Source organism: Leuciscus leuciscus (genome assembly GCF_965113295.1).
Source record: "Leuciscus leuciscus genome assembly, chromosome: 6".
Classification (NCBI taxonomy): Eukaryota; Metazoa; Chordata; class Actinopteri; order Cypriniformes; family Leuciscidae; genus Leuciscus; species Leuciscus leuciscus.
In genome coordinates this window covers 46,564,220-46,588,633 of record NC_138730.1, presented here as the reverse complement: position 1 = coordinate 46,588,633, position 24,414 = coordinate 46,564,220, and the positions used below count along the sequence as shown (strand labels likewise).

General features: G+C 37.0%; 1 protein-coding gene and 1 long non-coding RNA gene across 3 annotated transcripts in view; both read left to right on the top strand.

Moving 5' to 3' along the window:
* Positions 1–11,896, top strand: part of lingo3b (leucine rich repeat and Ig domain containing 3b) — a 62,447-nt gene extending 50,551 nt beyond the window's left edge. For both annotated transcript variants that reach the window (XM_082173037.1, XM_082173038.1), the window contains exons 2-4: positions 7,106–7,610; positions 9,584–9,999; positions 10,664–11,896. In XM_082173037.1, the coding sequence (XP_082029163.1) occupies positions 7,134–7,610; positions 9,584–9,999; positions 10,664–11,591 (1,821 nt within the window). In that variant the 5' untranslated portion in view covers positions 7,106–7,133 and the 3' untranslated portion in view covers positions 11,592–11,896. The remainder of the gene's footprint in view (positions 1–7,105; positions 7,611–9,583; positions 10,000–10,663) is intronic.
* LOC309501238 overlaps positions 1–19,633 on the top strand; it is a 235,852-nt gene extending 216,219 nt beyond the window's left edge. The window contains exon 2 of the long non-coding RNA XR_014206804.1: positions 13,633–19,633. This is a non-coding gene — a long non-coding RNA (uncharacterized lncRNA). The remainder of the gene's footprint in view (positions 1–13,632) is intronic.
* Positions 19,634–24,414: the final 4,781 nt, after the last annotated feature.

Below are 24,414 nucleotides of genomic sequence, written 5' to 3'. Positions count from 1 at the left end.
ATCATCACATGACACCAAAAGTCCTTCAAACGTCCAGAAAACTCAAACATTCCGTTCCATTCTAGTCCAGTTTGAAATGCAGTCAGTGTTTCAAACTTTAATGAAGGTTTTGACCGATATTTGAATAGAAAATCAGGTTTCTTCTTATCTCCTCTACTAACATAAATTAAATTAGGCCAGTCCACGAAAGCGCATCCCTGCTGGCCGTAGTGAATTTCATTAGTTCTGATGCTCTGAGAGTGTGTTTGGATTTATTATGAATGAGTCTCCTAATTAGTATCCTGAACCGTGTGTGTTTTCTGCCTCTCGTAAACACGTTTCGCCGGGGCTGTTAGACTCCGAGACACAGCCAAAACACCAGCGGCTCCATGAGAACGACCACGAGTGCCAGTCGTGCTATTATTAGGGCCTTCAGAAAACATTCTCTCTGCCACCGCGATACACTGAAACTTCCAGCACGCCACAGATGCTTTAAACTGATGATGATGATGACAGATTAAAAGAGCTAAAGAGATATTTTTCTCAGAATTGCATGTTTAGTCAGAACTGTGAGATATAAACTCGCAATTCTGAGAAAAGATGTCGGATATAAACTCGCAATTGCGATTAAAAAAGTCAGAATTGTGAGAAAAAACGTCAGAATTGCGAGAAAAAAGTCAGAATTGCGCATTTATTTCTCACAATTGTGTTTATTTCTCACAATTGTGTTTATTTCTCACAATTCTGACTTTATAACACACAATTGTGACTTTGTGTCAAGCAATTCTGACTTTTTTTTATTACAATTGCATGATATAAACTTGCAATTGTGAGGAAAAAAAAGTCAGAATTGTGAGGAAAAAAAGTCAGAATTGCGAGTTTATTTCTCTCAATTGTGACTTTATATCACACAATTCTGACTTTATATCTTGCAATTCTGAGAAAAAAAATTATCATTTATCTTTTAAAATGATAAGCGGAAACAAGCTTCTATAGTAAAGGCGTCAAATAACACAAATAATATTTTTTTAGTCTGAAAGTATACGAAAATTTGCACGATATATCGGTCATCATATCGGTATCGGTCGGTATATGTTCATTTTTAATGTTATCGTTATGGGGCCGATAATAAAGTTTGGCCGATATATTAAATCCGATAAATAATGCATTATTTCCTCCAGCTGAGACGCTTCAGATGCCACTGTTCAACATGATGGGTTTGAAGTGCTTGAAATATAATTGGAATAATTTAAAAAAAGGAAAATACAGTAAAGATTAACATGTGCAGCACAAGTCTGTCATATCGGCCACATAACATTATCATGAGAACATCATAATTGTGTGTTTGAGACCATATTGCACCATATTGTCTGTCAGGTAATAAAATAACACACTGAAATGTGTTTCCTTATACTAATAGTACTTTTAATTTATTGAATTATTGAATAAGCATTTATGGTTGATTTTATTAAATATGTATATTTCTTTTGTGTTTTTTAATACATTTTATTTTATTATTATTTTAAGTTATTATTATTATTTTTTTAAATGTTTTTAATTAGAAATTTTTAAGCTTTTGACCCCACTTTTTTTTTTCAACAAACAATTAGACTTTTTTTTTTTTTTTATCTGAATATAACAGAGAAAATAGTTTTATTAAGATTTCTGTTAAGGTTTGCACCATTTTGTTTTTAAATAGTCCTGTGGTGTGACTTTTTTTTTTTTTCATATTTAAAATATTCATGTGACGCGTCAGATTTAAATGTACAAATATTCTATATAGTCTAAAAGTTAATATAAAATAATAGTTGTGTTATTTTCAACTAACACACATGTATATTAATTCTAGAACTTGCTGTGTGGTTGCTAAGATGCTGTTGGCACGTTGCTAAGGAGTTGCTAGGGAGTTCTGGGTCGTCACATGGGTGTTGCTAGGTGCTTGTGGGCATTGATAAAGATGTTCTGTGTGATTTGACAGGCTATTTTTCACCCCTATTATTGTCCGCCAACTGAAAATCCTCCAATCGATTAGTAGTTTAGCACTGTGACATCATGTGATCTGTTTTAATAGCCCAGATTGTCGGCATGTTTCATGTTCATTACTAAAGTGAAATCTTCTACAGGCCCGCTGAGTCCAGGCTTTCAGAAGAAAGGTCGTAAATTAACAGATGGACAGATAGAAACGCAAACGCCCCTGTGCTGGATGTCAGTGAACTCACATTTTCTCTTTTAATATCAGAATGTTAGTGCATGATGGCATTAGCATTACACACACAGTTTGATGCTCCTCCTATAAATCAAAGCGCTGATACACAATAAATGGAGGCCTGTGTTTTGCTGCCGGCGCTTCACATCCTCCCACACGCGTGTCTAATGGCCGCTGACTAACATGCATTTGTGTCATTGATAAAAGCACCATCAAATGCTGTGCGAGTGCATGTTAGCGTTAGTCTGACAGGTCTTTCGTTATTAGACCGCATTGATTTAGACTATAATTGTAGAAAGCGTAAAATAAAGCAGTATTGTATCCCACAATGCAATAGATTTGACATTTCTATTCCAGCGTGACAAATGAATCATGAGTAATAATGACAGCGATGTTGAATTTTTTTGCTTGAACAAAAACTGAATCAAATAAATGGATGGAATTATGCATGCAGAAAAATAAGCTGAATTAATTTCTTGTTTTAACCATAAACTCACTTCATGTTTGATACATTTTTTCAGAAAGCAAGAATAAATATCTTCAGGCATTTTGTACAAGTAAATGTGTCTTGATTTAAAAATGTTTGGATGTTTGTACTGGAAAACAAGCCAGAAACACTGAGTAGTAAAATACAGTAGTAAAATACATGAGTTATTATATAAGCTGAAAGCACTGTTGAGCACTTTAATTATGTTGATAAAAATTAGTTTTTTTTTCTTTCATTATTTGAATTTAATTCACATATTATCTATTATGACATCACAGGAACTGCCGACTCCAGAAGTAAAAACAACATTCATTTTCTCCATAGTAGAAATATTTGTTTAACAGTTGAATTTGTGGTCAAAAACTACATTACCCATGATGCTGTGCAGAAAACCACCAATCAGAGTCTCCAAAATGACCTCTTTAGCTCCGCCCATTCACGATCCGTAATCAAGTCATCTCCCTACGCTCTCGAAATATTGAAATATTTATTCAATAGGCGGGTCCACAATGCGCGTACTTTGTCCCGTAGATGGTCTGCTTGCTTTAAACTCGTGCTCGAGCAGATCCGTTTCCTCGCTAGAGAAGCGTTCAGTTTTTCCGCTTGCTAATTCCGTCATGTAAATAGTGAATCCGCCATGGCGCGAGCGCAACTGGCTTTTAAAGGGATACTCCACTTTTTTTGGAAATAGGCTCATTTTACAGCTCCCCCAGAGTTACACAGTTGAGTTTTACCGTTTTCGAATCCATTCAGCCGATCTCCGGGTCTGGCGGTACCACTTTTAGCATAGCTTAGCATAGATCATTGAATCGGACAGGACCCATTAGCATCTCTCTCAAAAAAATGACCAAAGAGTTTCGATATTTTTCCTATTTAAAACTTGACTCTTCTTCATGATATGACGCAGCGCCTGAAAATAGTCGACCCTATAGTCTACCGAGCTGGGGACTATTTTCAGGCGCTGCGTCATATCATTACGCCTGCTGGACTCATGGTACGGCAGCAAAGTTTCTTGATTATTACGCAGGAATGAGAGTATAGTTCCTAGCCATATCAGCCTAGAAAATCGCAACTTTTCATTTTCCTGTTTAACTCTGGGGGAGCTGTAAAATGTGGAGTATCCCTTTAAAGGGATTGGAAGATGAGACTCTGATTGGTTTATTGCACATTACGCCTAAAACACACCCATTACTCCTTAAGAGAATAGGGACGACCCTTTTAGACCATGCGCCGGGAGCGCCAACCTTTTGTCCCGTCGTTAAACTAGCAAAAGTGGATTCGAACACGGACTAAGTGCAGCTTTAGACCATGCGCTTAGATCGTTAAAATAGGGCCCTAAATATATTACATAGTGTATATAAATAGTATTTTATCTTCATGCTGTGGAAATACAAACCGTAAGACGTGGCACTGAAAAGGGGCGGAGCTACTAAACACCTTATGTAGCTCCGCCCCCTTTCAGCGCTGCACTTGTTGTCTTTTGTCTTCCAGTTTGTATTTGCACAGCGATCTTACATATTTATTAATGAACTGTCCGTTTTAAAATCTCCTCGGTCTACTGACATATGTTTAGACATCTGCTTTAAACATTACAATGCTCATGATAACCTTCGTTAACTCTACAATAAGTGAATCCACTTCACCAGCTAATCACTCTTCGACAGCAATGCCATAGGAATATACAGAGCGACCGCAAAAACGCAAATTCAAAGACAATATTCTAAAGATGGCGGCGCGCTTGTTTTTCTTGTGCATAAGGTCTATAAGTGCATCAGATGGAGGTTTAAAGTGGTTCTCTGGTCCTTCCCGACCCACACAGTGTTTGACTCGGCCAGCGTGGAGATTAGACAGACTTGGCTGAAATCTTCTCTTCTATATCCAAGCGCTGTGGCTCCTCGCCCAGAGACTCGACCTTTAACTGCGTGCCAGAGCAAGAAAAACCAGAAAAACAAACAGCAGCCGTGTAATTCATGAGCGCCCACTCCCGCTGATGCCAAATAACCTGATTAAATCTGCTCCGTTACAGCCAGGTGATATATTTACCCAACCAATCTGGAATTTGTCTCACTTACCAACAAAATCAATCAAGAAAAGAGTCAAAAAAGAAGTCAAGAGGAGCAGATGAGACGTGGATGGATGGGACTTTTCAGTCTTCAGTTTGCACACTAATAACTGCACAAGAAACATGTTGTTTATCTGTTGTATTAGATTCTGAATGACTCAATTAATACTCATTGCAGTTCATTTGCCTCCTACGCTCAAATTGCTAATGCATTTCTCAAACTGATACAAAAGAAGAAAATAACACATTGAACTAGAATGTACATTTACTGAAGAAAATGTGAGTGGTGCTTGCAGTGGCAAAATTCGTCACGGTTGCTAGAGTTTTTCTAGTGCGTTGCTAAGGTGTTCTGGCTGGTTGCTAGGTGGTTGCTAGGGTGTTCTTGGTGGTTGCTATGGTGTTGCTAGGCAGTTGCTAAGGTATTCTGGGTGGTTGCTAGGGGGTTGTGAGTGGTTGCTAGGCAGTTGCTAAGGGTAGTTGCTTTTGGGTAGTTGCATGGGTATTTTAGGTGGTTACTAGAGCGTTTCTAGATGGTTGCTAGGGTGTAAAAGAAGAAGAACTGAATAATGGTATTTTCATGTTATGATAATGATCAGTTTGACGTTTTCAGTGGCGTTTTTCAGCCTGGCATTAGCGTTATATAACTATCCGAGAGCGATTCATCAACAGCCTGTCCTATTATCAGCACTTGAGCTGAACATGTGAGGATGACAAACACTGAAATTAGTATGCGCTGTTGGCTTTTCCAGTCAATCGCATCGGTCGTCTCTTACGTGGAGACGGAAAACTGCTGGAACGCCGCATATTAACCCCTTTTATGTAATCGAAGGTTGTGCATAATCATCCACTCTCATGCATTTAGACTTTCAGACTTTTTCATGGGCATTTCGGGGACGATTTTAGGCACATTCTCCTCCAGTCTGCTGCGATTTACGTGATCTGATTAATGAACGAGTGCAGTGAGCTGAGAAATTAGCATGTCATATGCAGGTGAAAGAATTTATGCACTTAAAAATGTCTGAATGTCATTTGCTTTCATATTTTATTGTCTAATGCATGTGATATTTATTGTATAGAAGTGTATAGTTGTGTGTTTTATTGTGTATAGTGTATTATTCATTTTTGGTCCCAAATTTGTATACATTTTACTTGTAGTCACTGTATGAATTTTTTTGGGGGTATAATCTGTCACAGTTTACTTTATTTTGCTCTCCTCACTTACATAAATGAACTATAGTGTCCTGCACCTACTAGTAAAAAAATAAATATTGAAAATGATATCTCTATAATTATCGCATTTTTGGTTTCACTGTATATTAAAAATTGCATTTGTGTAATGATGCATGGTAAAAATAGCTGACCTAATCACCTCTCCATTGAATACATTTATAAAGTTACAAATTATTCTATTTCAAATAAATGCCTTTCTATTCATCAAAGAATCCGGAAAAATAAAAATGTATCACCATTTCAGCTGTTTTCAACATTGATAATAATAATAAATGTTTCTAGAGCATCAAATCATCATATTAGAATGATTTCTGAAGGATCATGTGAACATTGCATTTTTACATTGTAATAATATTTCAAATTTTTTACTGTATTTTTGCGCAAAAAAATAAAATAAAATCACATTTCTTGTGAACATCCACTAACCACAAACACATTTTTACTGTAGCAGAAGAGACTTTCAAAAAAATGATTCCAAAGTTCTATAGTGTCTGTTTCTTTAGCAGCATTCCTGACTTTGCTTTGAGAGCGATATCATCTAAATAAAAAATTGCATTTGTGTAATGATGCATAGTAAAAATAGCTGACCTAATATATAATTTGATATATAATAATTTTTGGTCCCAGTTCTGTATTCTGTATAAATTTTACTGGTAGTCCATATTTTTGGGGGGGTATAATACGTCACAGTTTACTTATATATACTCACTTATATAAATGAACTATAGTGTCCTGCACCCACTAGTAAAAAAAAATTATATTGAAAATGATATCGCTATAATTATCGCATTTTTGGTTTCACTGTAAATGAAAAATTGCGTTTGTGTAATGATCCATAGTAAAAATAATCACTTCTCTGTCCTCCACAGGTGTGTGGGGTGACGTGTCTGAATAATTTTTGGTCCCAAATTTGTATACATTTTACTGGTAGTCCATATTTTCTGAGGGTATAATATGTCTCAGTTTACTTTATTTTGCTATCCTCACTTACATAAATGAACTGTAGTGTCCTGCACACACTAGTAAAAAAATATCGCTATAATTATCGCATTTTTGTTTTCACTGTATATTAAAAATTGCATTTGTGTAATGATTCATAGTAAACATCGCTGACGTAATCACCTCTCTCTGTCCTCCACAGGTGTGTAGAGTGACGTGGAGGGAGGCTCATGGCTTCCTCATGGGGCCGGGGCCGGCTGTGGTGTGTGGGTCTGATTCTGGCTCTCGCGTCCCCGAACCCCTGCTCGGGTTGCCCACCTCGCTGTGACTGCGCGCCTCAGCTGCGCTCCGTGTCCTGCCAGCGCAAACGCTTATCCGGCGTTCCCGAGGGCATCCCGACAGAGACCAGGCTCCTGGATTTAAGCCGGAACCGCTTGCGCTGGGTGGCGCCGGGAGATCTGGCTCCGTACCCGCGTCTGGAAGATGTGGATCTCAGTGAGAATCTCATCACGACGCTGGAGCCCAACGCCTTCGCTAGCCTTCAGGCCCTGCGCACGCTGAGACTCAGAGGAAACCAGCTGAAGCTCGTGCCCATGGGAGCGTTCGCACGACTCGCTAACCTCACCGCACTGGACCTGAGTGAGAACAAGATCGTCATCCTGCTGGACTACACCTTCCAGGATCTGCGGAGTCTCAAACATTTAGAGGTTAGTGTGTAAAATACTGTCGCTTTTGGCTTGATTAGTTGGGGACATTTAACATTTAAAGGTGCAGTGTGTAATATTTAGGAGGATCTGTTGACAGAAATGCAATATCATATACATAACTGTGTTGTCAGTGGTGTATAAAGATCTTACATAATGAAGCGTTATGTTTATTAGCTTAGAATGAGCATTTCTCTCCACACACACTGCAGGTCCGCTTACATCCACATGTTTCTACGGTGGCCTTGAACAGACAAACGCGTTTCGTCACTATGTTGTTCTTCGTGTAAAGAAGCTTCAGCTAAAGTCAGAGAATAAAACACTGACACAATGATGATCAAGTGACAATAATATTCGCAATAACACTGTTTTACTGAATAATCAAGTAAACATAATTTCTTAATTGATCTTTGTAAAGAAACCTCATTGTTTAACTGGCTACTCTCTGTTGTCTCAGACGACGACATCACTTCCTGTCGGCCACCGTAACTTCTGTTGGGTGTAATTCACAAACTCACCACTAGATGTACTAAAACTTACACACTGCACCTTTAATATTCAACAATATTTTTGATCTGCCTGCATTGACACCATTATATGAGAACTGAGCTGGACGATGACATCACGGTTTTCTCCAGAGTGGCTATATATATAAGTGAACTTAATTAATAACTTTTTTACAACAAAAATGAACCATCACTGAACTTGAACACTGAACTGAAGCTGGACTATGACACTATTTTCTTCTGGAAACATTATTGTCCTGTTATCTCGGTAAAGCTGCTCTGAAACACTCTGTGTTGTAAAAGCGCTGTATAAATAAAGGTGACGAGTGGACTTAAAAGTCCTTTAAAGGAAAGTCTGTTCACTTTGCGGACAGCTGTTTTTATTTCTAGGAAAGGATTTACTAAAACAGGGAACTGATTAAATTATAACTAAAAGGATAAATAAATGGAGCTGCACAATTGTGATTATCAAATCAAAGGCTGCAATTTAATTAAACAAGAATTAATATAGTCCTTTACACACGAGCAGCTCCTGATCTGGTGTTTTCAGTGTCTCTGTTCAGTGCTTAGAACAAGAATTTACGTGAATGATTGAAGACATAAATATTAATATAGTAACTTGTAGTGTAAAGTTATTTATTATTTTATTATTCTTTGTTAATATTTATTTGTATTATATTGATCAGAAATACATTTTTATTTTACAGTGCAATTTTTATTTATTTATATGATGCAATATACTAAATAATAAACTAAATAAGTGCAAAAAAAATTATATATACAACAAAATTACAAAATATTTAACTAAAATGAAAATAAATTAAAAGCATATTTATTTATTTCCAAGCTAATCCAGATGTTCTGCATGCATTCACAACAAAATGACTAAAAATCTATTTATTTAATTTATTTCCATGCTAATCCAGATGTTCTGCATGCATTCACAACAAAATGACTAAAAATCTATTTATTTAATTTATTTACAAACTAATCCAGATGTTGTGCATGTATTTACGTAAAATTACTAAAAATGTAACTAAAATACATTTTAAAAAAAGCATATTTATTTGTTTGTTTGTTTCCAAGCTACTCCAGATGTTGTGCATGCATTCACAACAAAATTACGAAAAAAATATTTATTTATTTCCAAACTAATCCAGATGTTGTGCATGTATTTACAAAAAACTAAAATTTTACTAAAATTAAATTGAAAGCGCAGTTATTTATTTATTTATTTATGTCCAAGCTAATCCAGATGTTGTGCATGCATTCACAACAAAATTACAAAAAATGTATTTATTTCCAAGCTAATACAAATATTGTGCATGTGTTCTTGAGAAAAACACAAGCTTTGGCTCTATCAAATATAACTGTTTTTTCTACCCGAAAGGCTATTAGGCTTCATGTCCTTTTTCCTAATAAACCCACTTTAATTGCAGTGGTAATAACGATTGTTTCTTTGTTTTCCAGGTGGGTGACAATGACCTGGTCTACATCTCTCACAAGGCTTTCTCAGGACTGATAGGTCTGGAAGATCTGACCATCGAGAGGTGCAACCTGACGTCCATCTCCGGCCAGACTCTGTCGTATCTGCGAAACCTCGTGACCCTTCGACTACGCCACCTCAGCATCTCCGCTCTCGAGGACCAGAACTTCCGCAAGCTTTCTGCTCTGAGGGGTCTCGAGATCGACAACTGGCCCTACCTGGAGTATATCTCTCCGCTGAGCTTCCAGGGTCTCAATCTCTCCTGGCTCTTCATCACCAACACCAACATCACATCAGTCCCGTCGGCGTCCTTCCGAAACCTGGCGTACCTGACGTCTCTGAACCTGTCCTACAATCCCATCTCCGTACTCGAGTCCTGGGCCTTTCGAGACCTCATCAGGCTTGTGGAAATATTTTCTGCTTGTTTTCCTGCATGTCATGTGACCATGAGCTTACATCATATTTTATATTATAAATCTTATAATATAAATAATTTAAATATATATATATATATATATATATATATATATATATATATTTATTTATTTTTAAATATATAAAAATAAATATATATATATATATATATATATATATATATATGTGTGTGTGTGTGTGTGTATATCCAAATATATATATATATATATATAATATATATAATATTTATTACTATTATTTATATATATATATATATATATATATATATAATATATCATTTTGAATATAATATAAAGGTAATATACTATCAATTTGAATTGTTTTATTTATACATATACATAATAAAATATAATAAATACATATAACATCTATAAAATCTTTAAAGAAATGTATATCATTTTTAATCTTCAATAATATTTTTTTTTAAGGCTAGTCCATATATTTTGAAAAACACAAGCAATGGCTCTATCTAGAAGGTTCTTCTACCTGAAAAGACTTCTATTCCTTTAGTCACAATACTGTACATTTCTCAAACATGCTCCGTCTCCGTCGAGTGCATCATTCCACATTATACTCAATAAACCCACTTCACCTGCAGTCGTAATAACAACTCTGTCCTTGTTTTCCAGGCTGAAGGAACTCCACATGATCAGCACAAACCTGCTGACCGTCGAGCCGCACGCGTTAGGAGGCTTACGGCAAATCCGAGTCCTCAATCTGTCCAACAACGAGCTGGTGACTCTGGAGGAGAGTTCGTTCCACTCGGTGAACAGTCTCGAGACGCTGCGCGTGGACGGGAACCCGCTGTCCTGCGACTGCCGTCTGCTGTGGATCCTTCAGCGCCGGCGTACCTTAAACTTCGACGGGAAGATGCCGGTGTGCGCCGGACCTCCGGAAGTCCAGGGATTCATGTTGAGCACCTTCACGGATTCGGCGTTGTTCGATTACTTCACTTGTCAGAAGCCGAAGATTCGAAACCGTAAGTTGCAACAGGTTACGGCAAACGAAGGCCAACCGGTTTCGTTTCAGTGCCGTGCCGAAGGCGAACCGGTTCCGGTGATTATATGGATCTCGCCTCAGCGAAGACGAATCACTCCTAAATCAAACGGGAGGATTACGGTTCTCCCGGGCGGGACGCTTGAGATTCGTTACGCACAAGTAGCGGACAGTGGTACGTATATCTGCATTGCTAGCAACGCCGGCGGAAACGACACATACTTCGCAACGCTAACCGTAAAAAGCCAACCGGCGGATTCGGCGTTCGTCTCCAATCGTTCGCTGTACGCGTCGGATTTCAACGACACCGGGCTCAACAGCACACGCGTGTTCCTGAAGTTCACGCTGGATTTGACCACCATCCTCGTGTCCACGGCCATGGGTTGCATCACGTTCCTGGGCGTCGTGCTCTTCTGCTTTCTCCTGCTGTTCGTGTGGAGTCGCGGACGCGGACAGCGCAAAAATAACTTCACCGTGGAGTATTCGTTTAGGAAGACGGAAGGACCGGCCGCCGCCACAGGAGCCGGAGCCACGCGCAAGTTCAACATGAAGATGATATGAAACCACGCAGCCAGGGGCCCAATGGGGGAAGCTTAGACACCCAACACTCACACACACAGTGCTGATGCGCAGAAACACACACACACACACGCCGGCTATGGAGTATTATACTATTGTACTATATTTTATTAACTAAAACTATTTTAAAAATGTTGGTTAGTTGAAAAAAAATTAAACATTTGGAATTTCATTTAAAGTTGAAGCACTAAAATTAATACAATTAAGTTAAGTAATAATTGACTAATATATATATATAATTTTAGTTAAAGTTTTCATAAGTTTGTTGTGTGTTTTTGTTTGGTATTATTTTTTTAATTGCATTTTCTTTTCATATATATTTTTTTTTCAGTGTATTTAGTATCAGTAAATTCAATTTATTAAAAAAAATATATAATATAAAGTTATACATATATAATATAAATAAACAGTTATATATATATATAGTTTTTTATTTTTATATTTTCTGTTTTCATTTTAATTTTATTAGGTTTGGTTTTATTACTTTAATTTTTTTCCCAATTTTGTATTTTTTTTTTCTTCAGTGTATTTGGTATATATTAGTATTCAATATATTTAATATACATATCATTTAATGTCAATTACACTTTTATAATAGTTTCTGTTATATATATATATATTATTTTTATTTAAGTTTTAGTTTACTTATTTTCATTTTAGTACTTCTACTTTAAACGAAAAATCTTAAATGTTTTATTTCATTTGTGTTAATGTACCATTTTAAAAATAGTTTTAGTTAACAATAATAACGCTACATACACAAGCCAGGTCATGAAATGATCTTGTTCTCACTGCCTTTGGAAGCACGTCGCTATTTCTATTGCAGCTGATGGTTAAAAATACGATAACAAATTTTTAACACTTTTAGGAGCAAATTGCAATTGGGAAAACTCAGATTTGCATTTATTAACTTTATTTGCATTTAAGACTCTAATAGGTTTCCTTTCACCTGCTTCTGTCTCTGAGCTTCCAATGAGTTTTATAAAAACGAATGGCAAGTAAATTTGCTCTTTAGAGTTGCTAATTAGCATAGTAATTTAGAGACAAATGCAGCGGAGGCAATTTCCATAATGCGCTCCTCTAATACAACGCCCACTTTCACAAAGCCACAGCTGAGAGGAGAAAACAAGCGGCACTAAACTAGACGTGAATCGATTGATTGCGCAAGTCTTAATGGTGTGTTTGATTTGCACCGAACCGCAAACAAACACCGTGAAGGAATCACTCGATCGGCTGTGTGTTCTGCGATGAGCAAGTGTGTGTGAGTTGGGTCAAACACACCGGCCCGATCCCTGTCAGCCAGAAGCTCTGCAGGGTTTATGAAGCCTTTGCTTCTGACTGCAGGTTCACGTGCCTGAACCGGGTCAGATGAGGTCAGGGGTGCTGGTTACCCACAACCCCCCTCTCTCAGCCTCGGTTCACGCACGCGCCGACGACCCACCGGCCTCTAGGGGGCAGGCGCCTGGGTGTCGAGTCCACGGGACGTCATGCACAGAGAAAAACACGCACACTAAAGCCATATGTTTATAAGAGGTTTACAGCAATAGATCGACCGCACTTTGATTCATATTCAAGTATTGCATAATATTGCATATTGCATTCCCTTTACAATAAGATTCAAACACACAGAATAAATGAATAAATACTGTAACAAAAGCATTAACTAACGGGACTTCATTGTGAAGCGCGAGCGCAATAGATCGACCGCACTTTGATTCATATTCGCATAATATTGTAAGTGCATATTTTATTCCCTTTATATTAAGGTCAAACACACAGTGCTTCTAAAGCATTTGAACATGAAGAAGAATAAATACTGTAACAAATGCTTTAACTAACGGGACCTTATTGTAAAGTGCGACTTTTTTATTTTTCGACTCCTTAAGTAATAAACTAAGGTTACACTTTATTTTAAGGTGTCATTGTTACAGTGTAATTATATATTAAAGTAGTGAGTAATATTAAGCAACTACATGTACTTACTATAGGGTTAGAGTAGGATTAGGGTTTGGTTGAGGGTTAGTTGCATGTAATTATGCATAATTTACTGTTATTACTATGGTAAGTACATGTAACATATGTAACAAGGACACTTTAAAATAAAGTGTAACGTAATCTAATAAATGATTCATTAATGCACATTTATCGTTTATGCATCATCACTGTGAGTTCATTTTCATTGCATTCGCCACTGATTGCTTTTGAAATTGCACATAATAATAATAATAATAATAATATGGCATATAGTATATAATGTTAGATGCATCTCTTCAGGATATAGATTCGCTTGCACTGAACATTTGCCATAATGCACAATGATGATTCAGCACACATGCGTGGTTTTCTCTCATCCTGACGGTCTTTGTGTCGGCCGGTGTGTGAAAGTCTCGGCTTCTCCTGCCCAGTCCGACCCCCCCCCCCCCCTCCCACACCCACACCCCACCCCCCGACTGGGTCTCAATGAGGGAGGGTCCCTGGCTGGTGACCACGGATGTACATGTCGCCCATCTAGTCCATGTGTCTTTGACTGTGTAGAGGGTATTATATTTCAATCTTTTGTTTCAAATGTACTTTGAATTGTTTCTTTTCTTTAGTGTTTTTTGAGAAAAAAAAAGGAAAAGCGTCAACAGAATCTGTTCAGAAAACGCACCGAGAGGTTTATCGAGATCGTTTTAAACGGATCCTTTGACCGGCAGCTGGTGTTGAACACAGATAAAGTTCACCAATAAGCTACAAGAGCCATAAACCAAGAATGTTGTAACTTAAACTCACCCAGAGTGTGTGTGTGTGTGTGTGTAACATGACAAATACAGTCAAACCGGCTGGATCTACTTTCAAACAACTCAGAAATTGCTAGTGAAATCAAAACGTCCTACAATAATCAATTAATTTTCACATGATGTTGTCATGCTAACAAGATTAGTAAATGTTACAGTTCTTATTATCAATCAGGGATTATATCTGGTCGTCTCCTCCTGAAACGCCGTCAGTAATGATGCTCAAAGGCTTCGGGGGAGAGAGAGGAATTGTTGATGCTCCATTGAGTTTGACTTACGTAATAGACTGAGAGTCCTGTTAGTCCAAAGCTAGTCGTGCTCTGCTAACTGTAGGTGCACACTACGCTCTGGTCAACAGTCGAGTGCACTTGGTAGCCATGATGACTTGTTTTGGTGTAATTCGAAAGCAGTTTTCATGCGTATATAATATGAACACTCGCCAAGCCTCGAATGCGAGTATAAATCGTTGTTGGCGAGTGTTTGAAACGCTGTCACTCATCATTTGGCCGGTAACATTTTTATTAATTCTAACAATGCAAAATTGTGGCAACATGAAAGTTTAAGCCTTGCTGATTTAAATATTCAAGCGCAAGAAGAAGCATAAGGGAACTCTAATTGTTTCCCATTAAGTTTTCTGTGTGCAAACATCTGAAGCGTATTCAAACAAAATAGTCAAAATGGCCGTCTTGGCGAGTATCCTTCTTTATGTCTTGGCGTAAAAAGTTGAGAAGTAAAACACGTGTATCAGTATATTGGATCCGTGCATTCGCTCTTAAAGTGACAGTAGCCTCATATTCCTCCTGCTGGCTTTGTTTTTAATGTTAATAAAACAACAAGAGACAAACAACAATCACTCATTACTCTTGACTGAATAACTTGTAAGTTTAATAAGGACTAATATGTTTCGTGGCTGGTAAAAAAATATTAATGGCCGGTACATTTACTTTAAGTGTGCGTGAGTGTGTGCGTGAGTGTGTGAGTGTTTGTGTGTGCGTGCGTGCGTGCGTGCGTGCGTGCGTGCGTGCGTGTGTGCGTGTGTGTGTGTGTGTGTGTGTGTGTGTTTGCGTACATGAGTGTGTGTGTTACCACTAACACTAGAGCATTTCAAATCATCTCGTATTTCAGTTGTTCCCTTATAAGACGACGGTTTGAAACAGAGCGATCACACTTTAATAATTAGTGTAATCTTTGACGACATTAAGTGTTTAATTTCATCTCGTGAGGATTAAACAATATGATATTATCTAATTAGTTCTGCTGGCATCGCTTGAGCCTTGTTTCAGCGTGACTTCCAGCTGGTTTGCCTGTATTTCATGTTTCAAAACTGGGACAAATGAGAGTCTGATGATGATTATTAGAAGTAAACATATCAGGTTTTGTGACCCATATCTGTTCGGTTTGACTCGTTTCATTGTTCTCAGACCTCACCGACATCATCCACAGTCAGTAGGTACGAGTCGTGGTCCTGTGATACAGTAGATGTTGTCCATGTGGCCTGTGATTCGATGTTGTTGATTGGTTGAACTGTTTGTTTAGTTAGCTCTTTCTGTTAGCGTTAGCCTCTAGCCGTGCAGTCAGTCACAGTGTTTAGGTGGTGTGATGATGATGATGATGATCGAGAGAAAGATCAGAGGCTCAGCCGGGATTAATCCTCCAACGCCCGGCTCCCTCGTTCCCAACCCTTCCTTTCTTCATCTAATCTTATCAATCGTTCATGAACTGGATTCAGTGCGACGCGATCTGTGCGGAAAAGACACTGTGCAAAACTGGTCCGGATTGTTTGTAAGGATTTGTAAAGCGTACGCAACATATTTGCTCCATTTTGAGAACTTTTAATCCACTTTGTTTGCAAAAATGCCTGATGATACTAAAGGGTTGAGCAAAATTCAGAATCTAAGAATTGACATTGACCACACAATGTTTAATTGGAATGACACAGTTGAAAATTGCTTTTCAATTAAAGTTTTGACTAATTATATTTCTTTAAATATATTCCTAACTAAAAGTTTCATATTTTGAAATTTATTTAATTCGTAAACCAGAGCATTCTGGGAAATGCCGTGTTTTGCCAATTAAGTGTTATTTTAGTATCTTTAAAAAAAAAATGTATTAGTGTATTTTTATGTGTTTATATCATTTTTACTATACTTTATTTAATTTATTATTTTAGTAGCTACTTCAACTTAAACCAAAAAAAAAAAAAGATAAAATTTGCCTTTGGCAACTAGCTGAAATAAAATTATTTAAACTTTTTTTTATTTATTTTTTTATTTTTTATTAACGTTTATTTTATTTTAAGAAATGATTTTTTTTTAATGGTTTTATTTTTAGTTAGAAATAATAACCCTGCAATAAAATGAAAGTTCATTTATTAAATGTAATGAGTGTAAATTGATTGATTGATTGATCATCTAATGTTTAAGAAAATATACTGTATGTTTATGTGATGTTTATTATTATTTTATTATCTCTTCATTCAAATTCTACATTGCCGTTTTGCATCTTAAACTGTTCAGGAATTGCATTTGGTTTTGAAAGGCATGTCAATTCGCCTCTGAATGATGCTCAGCCCTCCCATACAATAAGCATTGTGCATTTACACGAGAATCTCTGATTGTGTGATCATGTATGAAATGTGCCAGTCTTTTATTTGCTCTTCTTCAGCATCACGTGTTCACCTCTGTAGACTGAGCACAGCGCCCTCTATTGAGTGAGTGTCTCTCTCTCTCTCTCTCTCTCTCTCTCTCTCTCTCTCTCTCTCTCTCTCCGCTCAGAGCAACATTACAAGCCTCAGCATCTGCCAACATTCATGCACAATATTCACAGAGATGCTGTTTTAATGGTTTTAAGAGGTTGAATTTCCACTAATCCGGTTGCACTGACTGTGTTCAGAATGAAATACTAAAATACTGCCCTGCATAATGCTTACTTAAAAAAAAAAAAAAAAGTTAAATAGTATGTGAAAATGTGTGCAATGTTTTGAAATGGTGCTACATTGTCAGTGCATTGCATTGTGGGATGTACATTTTTAGTAATTGCATTAGGTCGTCGGGTGATTTGCATATGTGGAAAACGAACAGCACACGTGTTATATAGTGCAGAAAGAGCATATGTATGTTATTCTGAACACAGCCACTCTCATGCACACCACGCTCATGTTTTCTTCATATCAGAGATGGCGTGTTCAATAAAATCTGCTGTCTCATAAGCTCGATCTGCTTTGTGATTTGATGTCGGGGGTGTTGAAGCAGAAAGTAGGTCTTCGGGTCCCCGGGCCCCTCGTCAGTCTCTCCTCCATTGTCTCCTATTGATTCTGATGCACACAAACGCTTATCGCTCGTGCTTTCCTGCAGATAATCCTCATTTACAATAAACTGACACCGATTTACAGTGAAAAACACTGCTTTTAACAGCTAAAACATCTGATGTAGCCTATATATGTGCTATTTTATTTCAGCGTTAACCTCTTAAGAATTCATATCACACTCCTATAAATTAAGCTTGAGTGCTACTGATGATTATATTATTGATATTATGCTAATTAATGAGATATGAGGTTAGTTAAAGTCCCCCTGTGGTTGAAAATCATGCTTTTAATGTTGTTTATGTGTCTATGTGGTGTTTTTAATCTGCTTTAAGACAAAGCATGTGTAAGTTCATAAGTCGACAGCATTGCTGAGTATTTCCTCCTTAAAACTGCAGTGAACCAAAGACAGTCTCAAACACACGCTTTGAAATCACTGGTGTTTCTGACGTCACAAACTACCTTGTAACCAATCAGATCAACGTGTGATCGTCAACCAGTGGATCTCTGAGCTGAGTGAGTGAGTGGAGGTGGGGCTCATTTGCATATTCATAGAGCCGCGCATACTAAATGAGGCGAGGGTGTCGAGTTACATTCAAGATATTTTAAGGCAAAATGTCATTTTGATGATCAAAGATGAGTTTTAAGGGATGAAATGATTGACCACAGGGGGACTTTAACACCATTCTTGAATAATTTTCCACTCTTGCAATTAAAAACGTCTTTAAAACGTGCTTAAGAGAGATGTATTTTTTGGTGATCTACTGTACAGTCGTGTTTTATTTGCTCTGACCGGGAATAAACCCTGCTGAAAAACAGGGAAAACATTGGATTCGTGCTCTGAGGTGAATTTGCCGTGTGACTTTACTGCCATCTAGTGGCGAACAGCCAAACCACCGAGAATCTCCATCCACGATTCTCAGGTTCTGAAGCTCTTCTTCTGCCATATGCTCTCCAATCATTTTATGCACATATAAATATGACTGTTAGTCATGGCAGAAAGTGTCGTTGTCGAATGGTTTTTCTACCTTTATGGTAACGAGACTCTCGACCTTTATTCCTGTGGCGGTTCAGGTTTATCTAAGATAGTACAGATATTAAACTAGTCTTAGTGCTGTGGGATGCATCTCTTTTTTTTTCTTTTTTTTTTGAGTTTAATAAGATTCCATTGAACTGACTGTAGTAAAAAATGTGTGTGAAACTCAACAATGGTTGATATTTCTACTTGTATTAATTAGGTTCAGGAATGCTATTCTTCAGAGAGTTTCCAGTCGGGATCTCTGCATGCCTTGGATTTCTTTTTCTTTACATTTTATGACATTTTGAGCCCTAATCTTGCCAAACGCACCCCTGTACTTGTGTCAAATTCATCTGATGTCTTTATTGCTCGCTGTAAGATTGGATGAAAACATTGTTTGACTCAATTGTCTGAATATGAGCCATATTCTAGTGAGATGTTTCCTATAGCATTCAGACTTTGAGTTTGAAAATATTTCAGGTATGACATGATTTTGTTTTTGTAATCTTGCAAAGTTTCTTAATGTAAAGCAATATATTCTTGTCTTTTGCTTACTTTTGCAATGAGACATGATCTCTGTTCAACTGTTTGTGGACATTCAGTGGCATTAATAAAGTTACTGAGCTCAGTCCTGTGTTTCCTCATGTCACTTTGATGCGTTTAACCTTTGCTAAATCACGCAGGAGGTTTTCAGCACACATAATGAATGAGAGTCGTCAGAATATACAGTTTTCAACTCTATTCTTTTTTTTTCATCCAATCTCACAGCAGCCTGGTCTTGTCTATTATAATGTGTATGAATGTTGTTTCAAGTGTTTATCTGTTATTTTCTATGCATATGTTTGTTTTATACTGTTTGTCTTGTAAAAAAAAAAAAGAAAGAAAAAGAGAGAGTCTTTTATTCATAAAAGCATGTTGTACCCTGTTCACTGTCTTGACTGTTTCTTGTCTGTTTGCGTGTGTTTGCATCATAAAATAAACATTAATTTAATTAAAGGTGAATTATTTTAAGAAACACTGGCTTAATTTTCCATTGTGGTTCTTTCCATGTCCCTTCTCCCTTAAAAAAATTATATATTTTTGTTATTTTGTATAAAAACATTCCATACTGCTTCTTCTCCAGTCCAGCAGAGGGCAGAGTTGTGCATTGCTTTGCTTCCACCACTAGGTGTCAGTAGAGCCACAGTGTTTCTGTTGATTCACTCAAAAAGATGAAACAGTGATTTTCCCCCAATTTTTTATTGACTTAATTATTCAAAACACACAATTGTATTTACCCATTCTGGTCTTTTTAGTTCATTGATGTTCTGTAACAGTTATCACTCAGGTTTAGCCAACTTTAAAGGACTCAACACATGAACTGTCAGTCACTGTACAGGCCTTCATAACCACTGAGATCAAGACTGGGAAACGAAACGACTGTGATAAGCGATGTATAAGATATCCAGCTTTGTGCAATTTGAAATTATTTTTGACTAAATCTCTAACGTAAAATTGATGCAGCACTTTATTCACAGTTAGATGTGAGATATAGGCCTATTCATTCTTTCAGTTTCCATGTTGGAAGTTCAACTGCAAGTGGGAAATATCGAAATTATGCCATACTATATATTTATTAGATGAAAATTCATAATGTCATTATCTTGACTTATCTCAAATGACTTAGTATGGCATAATTTCGACTTTTTTGTCATAATTACGATTTACCAAAGCATTTTTTTTTTTTTTTTTTTCGTAAATGGCCTTCCTTACCACTACTTTTCATCTCATAAATATTACATAATTTCAAATTCTTGTCACAATTACGATTTACTGAAGCATGATTATTTTTTACTATGTGGCGGAAATGGACTTCCATAACACATGATTTTGACATTACATCTCATAAATATGACTTTTTGTCATTTACCAAAGCATTATTTATTATTATTATTATTATTATTATGTGGCGGAAATGGCCTTTCATAAGGAGCAAAAAATGCTTGTGGGTATTTTATTTCACTCATGTCAAGCGAAACTCTCGCGCAATTGCTATTTGAATTTCGCCCGCGAAATTTCGCCGAGCAACGGTAAATGCGACTGTGCCATTACTCTCTCAGTCAAACTATTGTCCTTGTTTGTTTGTTTGTTTGCACTGAAGTTTCTCCGGACGCTATATTTACAGGAACAACGATCAGGGCAGAAGAACACACGGTTGTACTTGTGAGTTGAGCGTATAGGCACTTGTTTGGAGAGTCGAGGTGATATTATATTTGATATGGGATCCGCGTGCTGTGTCTCCTCATCAGGCCTTCAGTCATAATTCCCGGAGTCACATGAGGATGGTGTAAATCGAGGGAAGTTGACGGGAAATGAGAAGGAAACTGGTTTTGGGAAGGTCTTTGCACAGCTGTCAGTGTAAACGTCTGTCCTGATGGATCATATTCGTCCACAAACTACAGGTAGGCTATAAAACGACTCACGTAAATTTGTTTACCTTGTATCTGAATAATGATCTATCTATTATAGGAACAGTTCACTCACGTATACACATTTAGGCCTAAAGTTACTCGTCCAAACCGGTTTGACCTTCTTTCTTCCATGAAACACAAACGGAAATGTTTAGCTGAATGAGTTTAAGTACAACCAGGGTTGCCAAGTCCAAGAAATTTCCTACTTTTAAACTGTTAAGGTGGGTTTATATTCTACCAATGATAAAACTGTGCTAGATGTTAATTTCTGTGAATGGTAATGACACTTTGAGCTCCTGTAAGCACCTTTATGAAAACAGAATGTTTATGACTATTAATATAGTGATTTTCGAGCTGCATAAGAGTGACTGTAAACTAGTGGGTGGCATATTTTGAGTTTTGATATTTGGGCTATTGTTAACCTGGCAACATACAAAGAATGCAGTCTAATAGGGTTAATTCACCAATTAATAATAATCAATAATACAATTCATATTTGGAACAATTTGAAGGTGAATTAACCCTTTAAAGTACCTGGGAAAGGATTACTTAAGGTCAAACTGTTTTGGTCTTAAAAGCCTCTCAGTAAAATGACTAAAATCAGAGCTGTTCTGAATTACAGTTACCATGGCAGTCGGCTAAAAAAAATCTATATTCTGCTTTGTGGAGGGTTTAAATGCTCAGCTGCACTCATCGCTCACAGCGTTTCTTTCCCAGTCTCGAGTCTTTACAGCGACTATCTCTCAAGCGTTCTTTCTCGTCTTTTGTTCTTCTCCTTATTGGAAATTGATTGTCTTCTACCATCACAAAGACACATGGTTCTGATTGATTCTCTGGTACCAGAGGAAGGAGGAGGATTTGCCCGCAGGGTCTGGGATCTGAACACACTGGGAGATGTTTATCCGAGAGAGCGTGTTGATCAACCACATGTGTTAAATCATAGATAAAAGAGGGAATCTCACATGAAGATATGTCCAGCTCGTATTTCAACCCCCCAAAAATTCTCAGCTTTTTGTTCAAAATGTAAAAAAAAAATTTTATGATTTAAAACAAATTTATGAAACTTGGCCACATTCAAGTGTTGATAAAAAACGATGCATTAAGCTAGAATAAAACTGGGTTTTCTATGTTTAAAAGTAGAGAGTGTGTTCTTTCTTTTGATATAGTGCATGTTCAAATTTTTCAACAAAATATTCTGGACGCCATTACATTTTTGTTAAAATTATCAAAAAAAATTTAAATGGTGGCAACTAAAAAAAAACAAACAATGCTGGCAGGGAAAGAGTTAAAAGAGGCTTGGTTTTTTTCTTTTGATATATTGCATGTTCAGATATTCATACAACAAAATATTCTGGAGGCCATTACGTTTTTGTGAAAATTATCAAAAATTCTGGTGGTGACGAGTTCAAGTATAAATTACTTAATTTTATTTAAATTATTTTAATGTATTTATTGAATAATAATTTAACATTTACAATTATTAAGAAAAGTGTCATGATGCAAAATAAAAATAAAAATGTTTTTTTCCCAGACATTTCTCAGTGAGATTCACCCAATAATTCTGTACCTAAAGAAACAATTAGACCCTCAAAACCTTGATTTAACTTCATTGAAATTTCATATATAGAGGTGGGATAGAAGGAGAGCACAATATTGTCAATCAAAGCAAATAGACAAAGTGTTAATTAATTAAATAAATAAATAAGTAGGCTAGTTGATGGTTTCGTCAGACCCGACTGGGCAAACCCCGGCTCCTCCCGCCTCGCCCTGACCGTGACGTACGAGTCGTCCTGTCTCTGAACGGTTAGATTAATATCCATGCATAAAAGATTCACCAGCGTTTCCCAAACGACAGAAGAGCTGGTTTTCATTATCTTTTTTTTTCTTTTTTCTCCTTTTTTCTTTTTTAAATATCAGGATCACTTGAACACGCACAACAAACACTAATAATTCAACTGAAATGCATTTTCCTATGGACAGAAACATGGGTCAATAAATGAAATTAAGAGAGAGATTCTAAAGAAATGGAACTTTAAAATAAAAATAAGTATACAGCAACTTGTCGCATGATATTCCTCCGGTCTCTAAAGCTCGTTTTGGTGTTTCTCATAATTCAAAGGAACTAACAACTACACAAGCTCTGGATAATTTCAGGCAATCTTGAAGACCTCCCGTGGTCTACAGTTTCATACCGGGACACAACATGTTCTCTAGTTGCTCTGATGCCACTTCAGTGTTCAGTAATCGCTGATCTCCACGTAAAACAAAGGTTGATTTTGAGTGAGCATGCCAAAAATAAAAGAGTAAATTACTCAACTCAACAAGACAAGTACAGAACAGTAAAAAGCTTCAAGTCACAATATTTCCAAAACTATTATTTAGCAGTAATATCTTCTACTATCATCGTTATTGTTTCATCAGATTACCTTTACATTACAAGTATTTGAGGTATATCAGAATTATCATTGTCAACACATGCCTGCCAGCGTGAAATGACGTGATTGGTCGGGGGGCGAAGCGATTCGATTGGTCGAATGTCTGCGAGTATGACCGATGGAGGCTTATGATTGGACGACCACTGACAGTGCAGGTATACCTCAGTTTAACACACATATCACAAACACACACTTCTGGGAATATTGTAAATTACACAAAAATAGCTCTGTCGGAAGTGTGTGTGTGAATCCAGAGGCATATCCACACGGAAACGTCACACTTTCTGCACACGTCATAGAGAAATAAATACATAAATAATGCAGAAAATAGAAAAACAACTACTTTCATAAAAAAAACAAAGTGCTTCGTTATCAGAATGGAAACTCTTTTTTTATGCAAAATCTGCAGCTATGCAAAAAATATGCAGGTATGTTTAAAAAAAGAAAATGTGTGTGTGTGTGTGTGTGTGTGTGTGTGTGTGTGTGTGTGTGTGTGTGTTCAGAGCAAATCCACCCGTGGTTGAAGGAAAAAGGCACTCAACTTGTCCTGCATAGTTGCCACTTCCTTCACCGTGACATAATGCAGTCTGACTACTCTGTGTGTGTGTGTGTGTGTGTGTGTGTGTGTGTATGTGTGTGTGTGTGTGTGTGTGTGTGTGTGTGTGTGTGTGTGTGTGTGTGTGTGTGTGTGTGTTTGGGGACAAGCCCAGCTAACAGGGAACGTTCTGGCAAGGTTCTCCGGCAACCTCTGGTTCTCGTTCTTCCAGTAACATTAATATAATGTTCTTTCAAAGTTATCTGATCTGTAATAATGTTCTCAA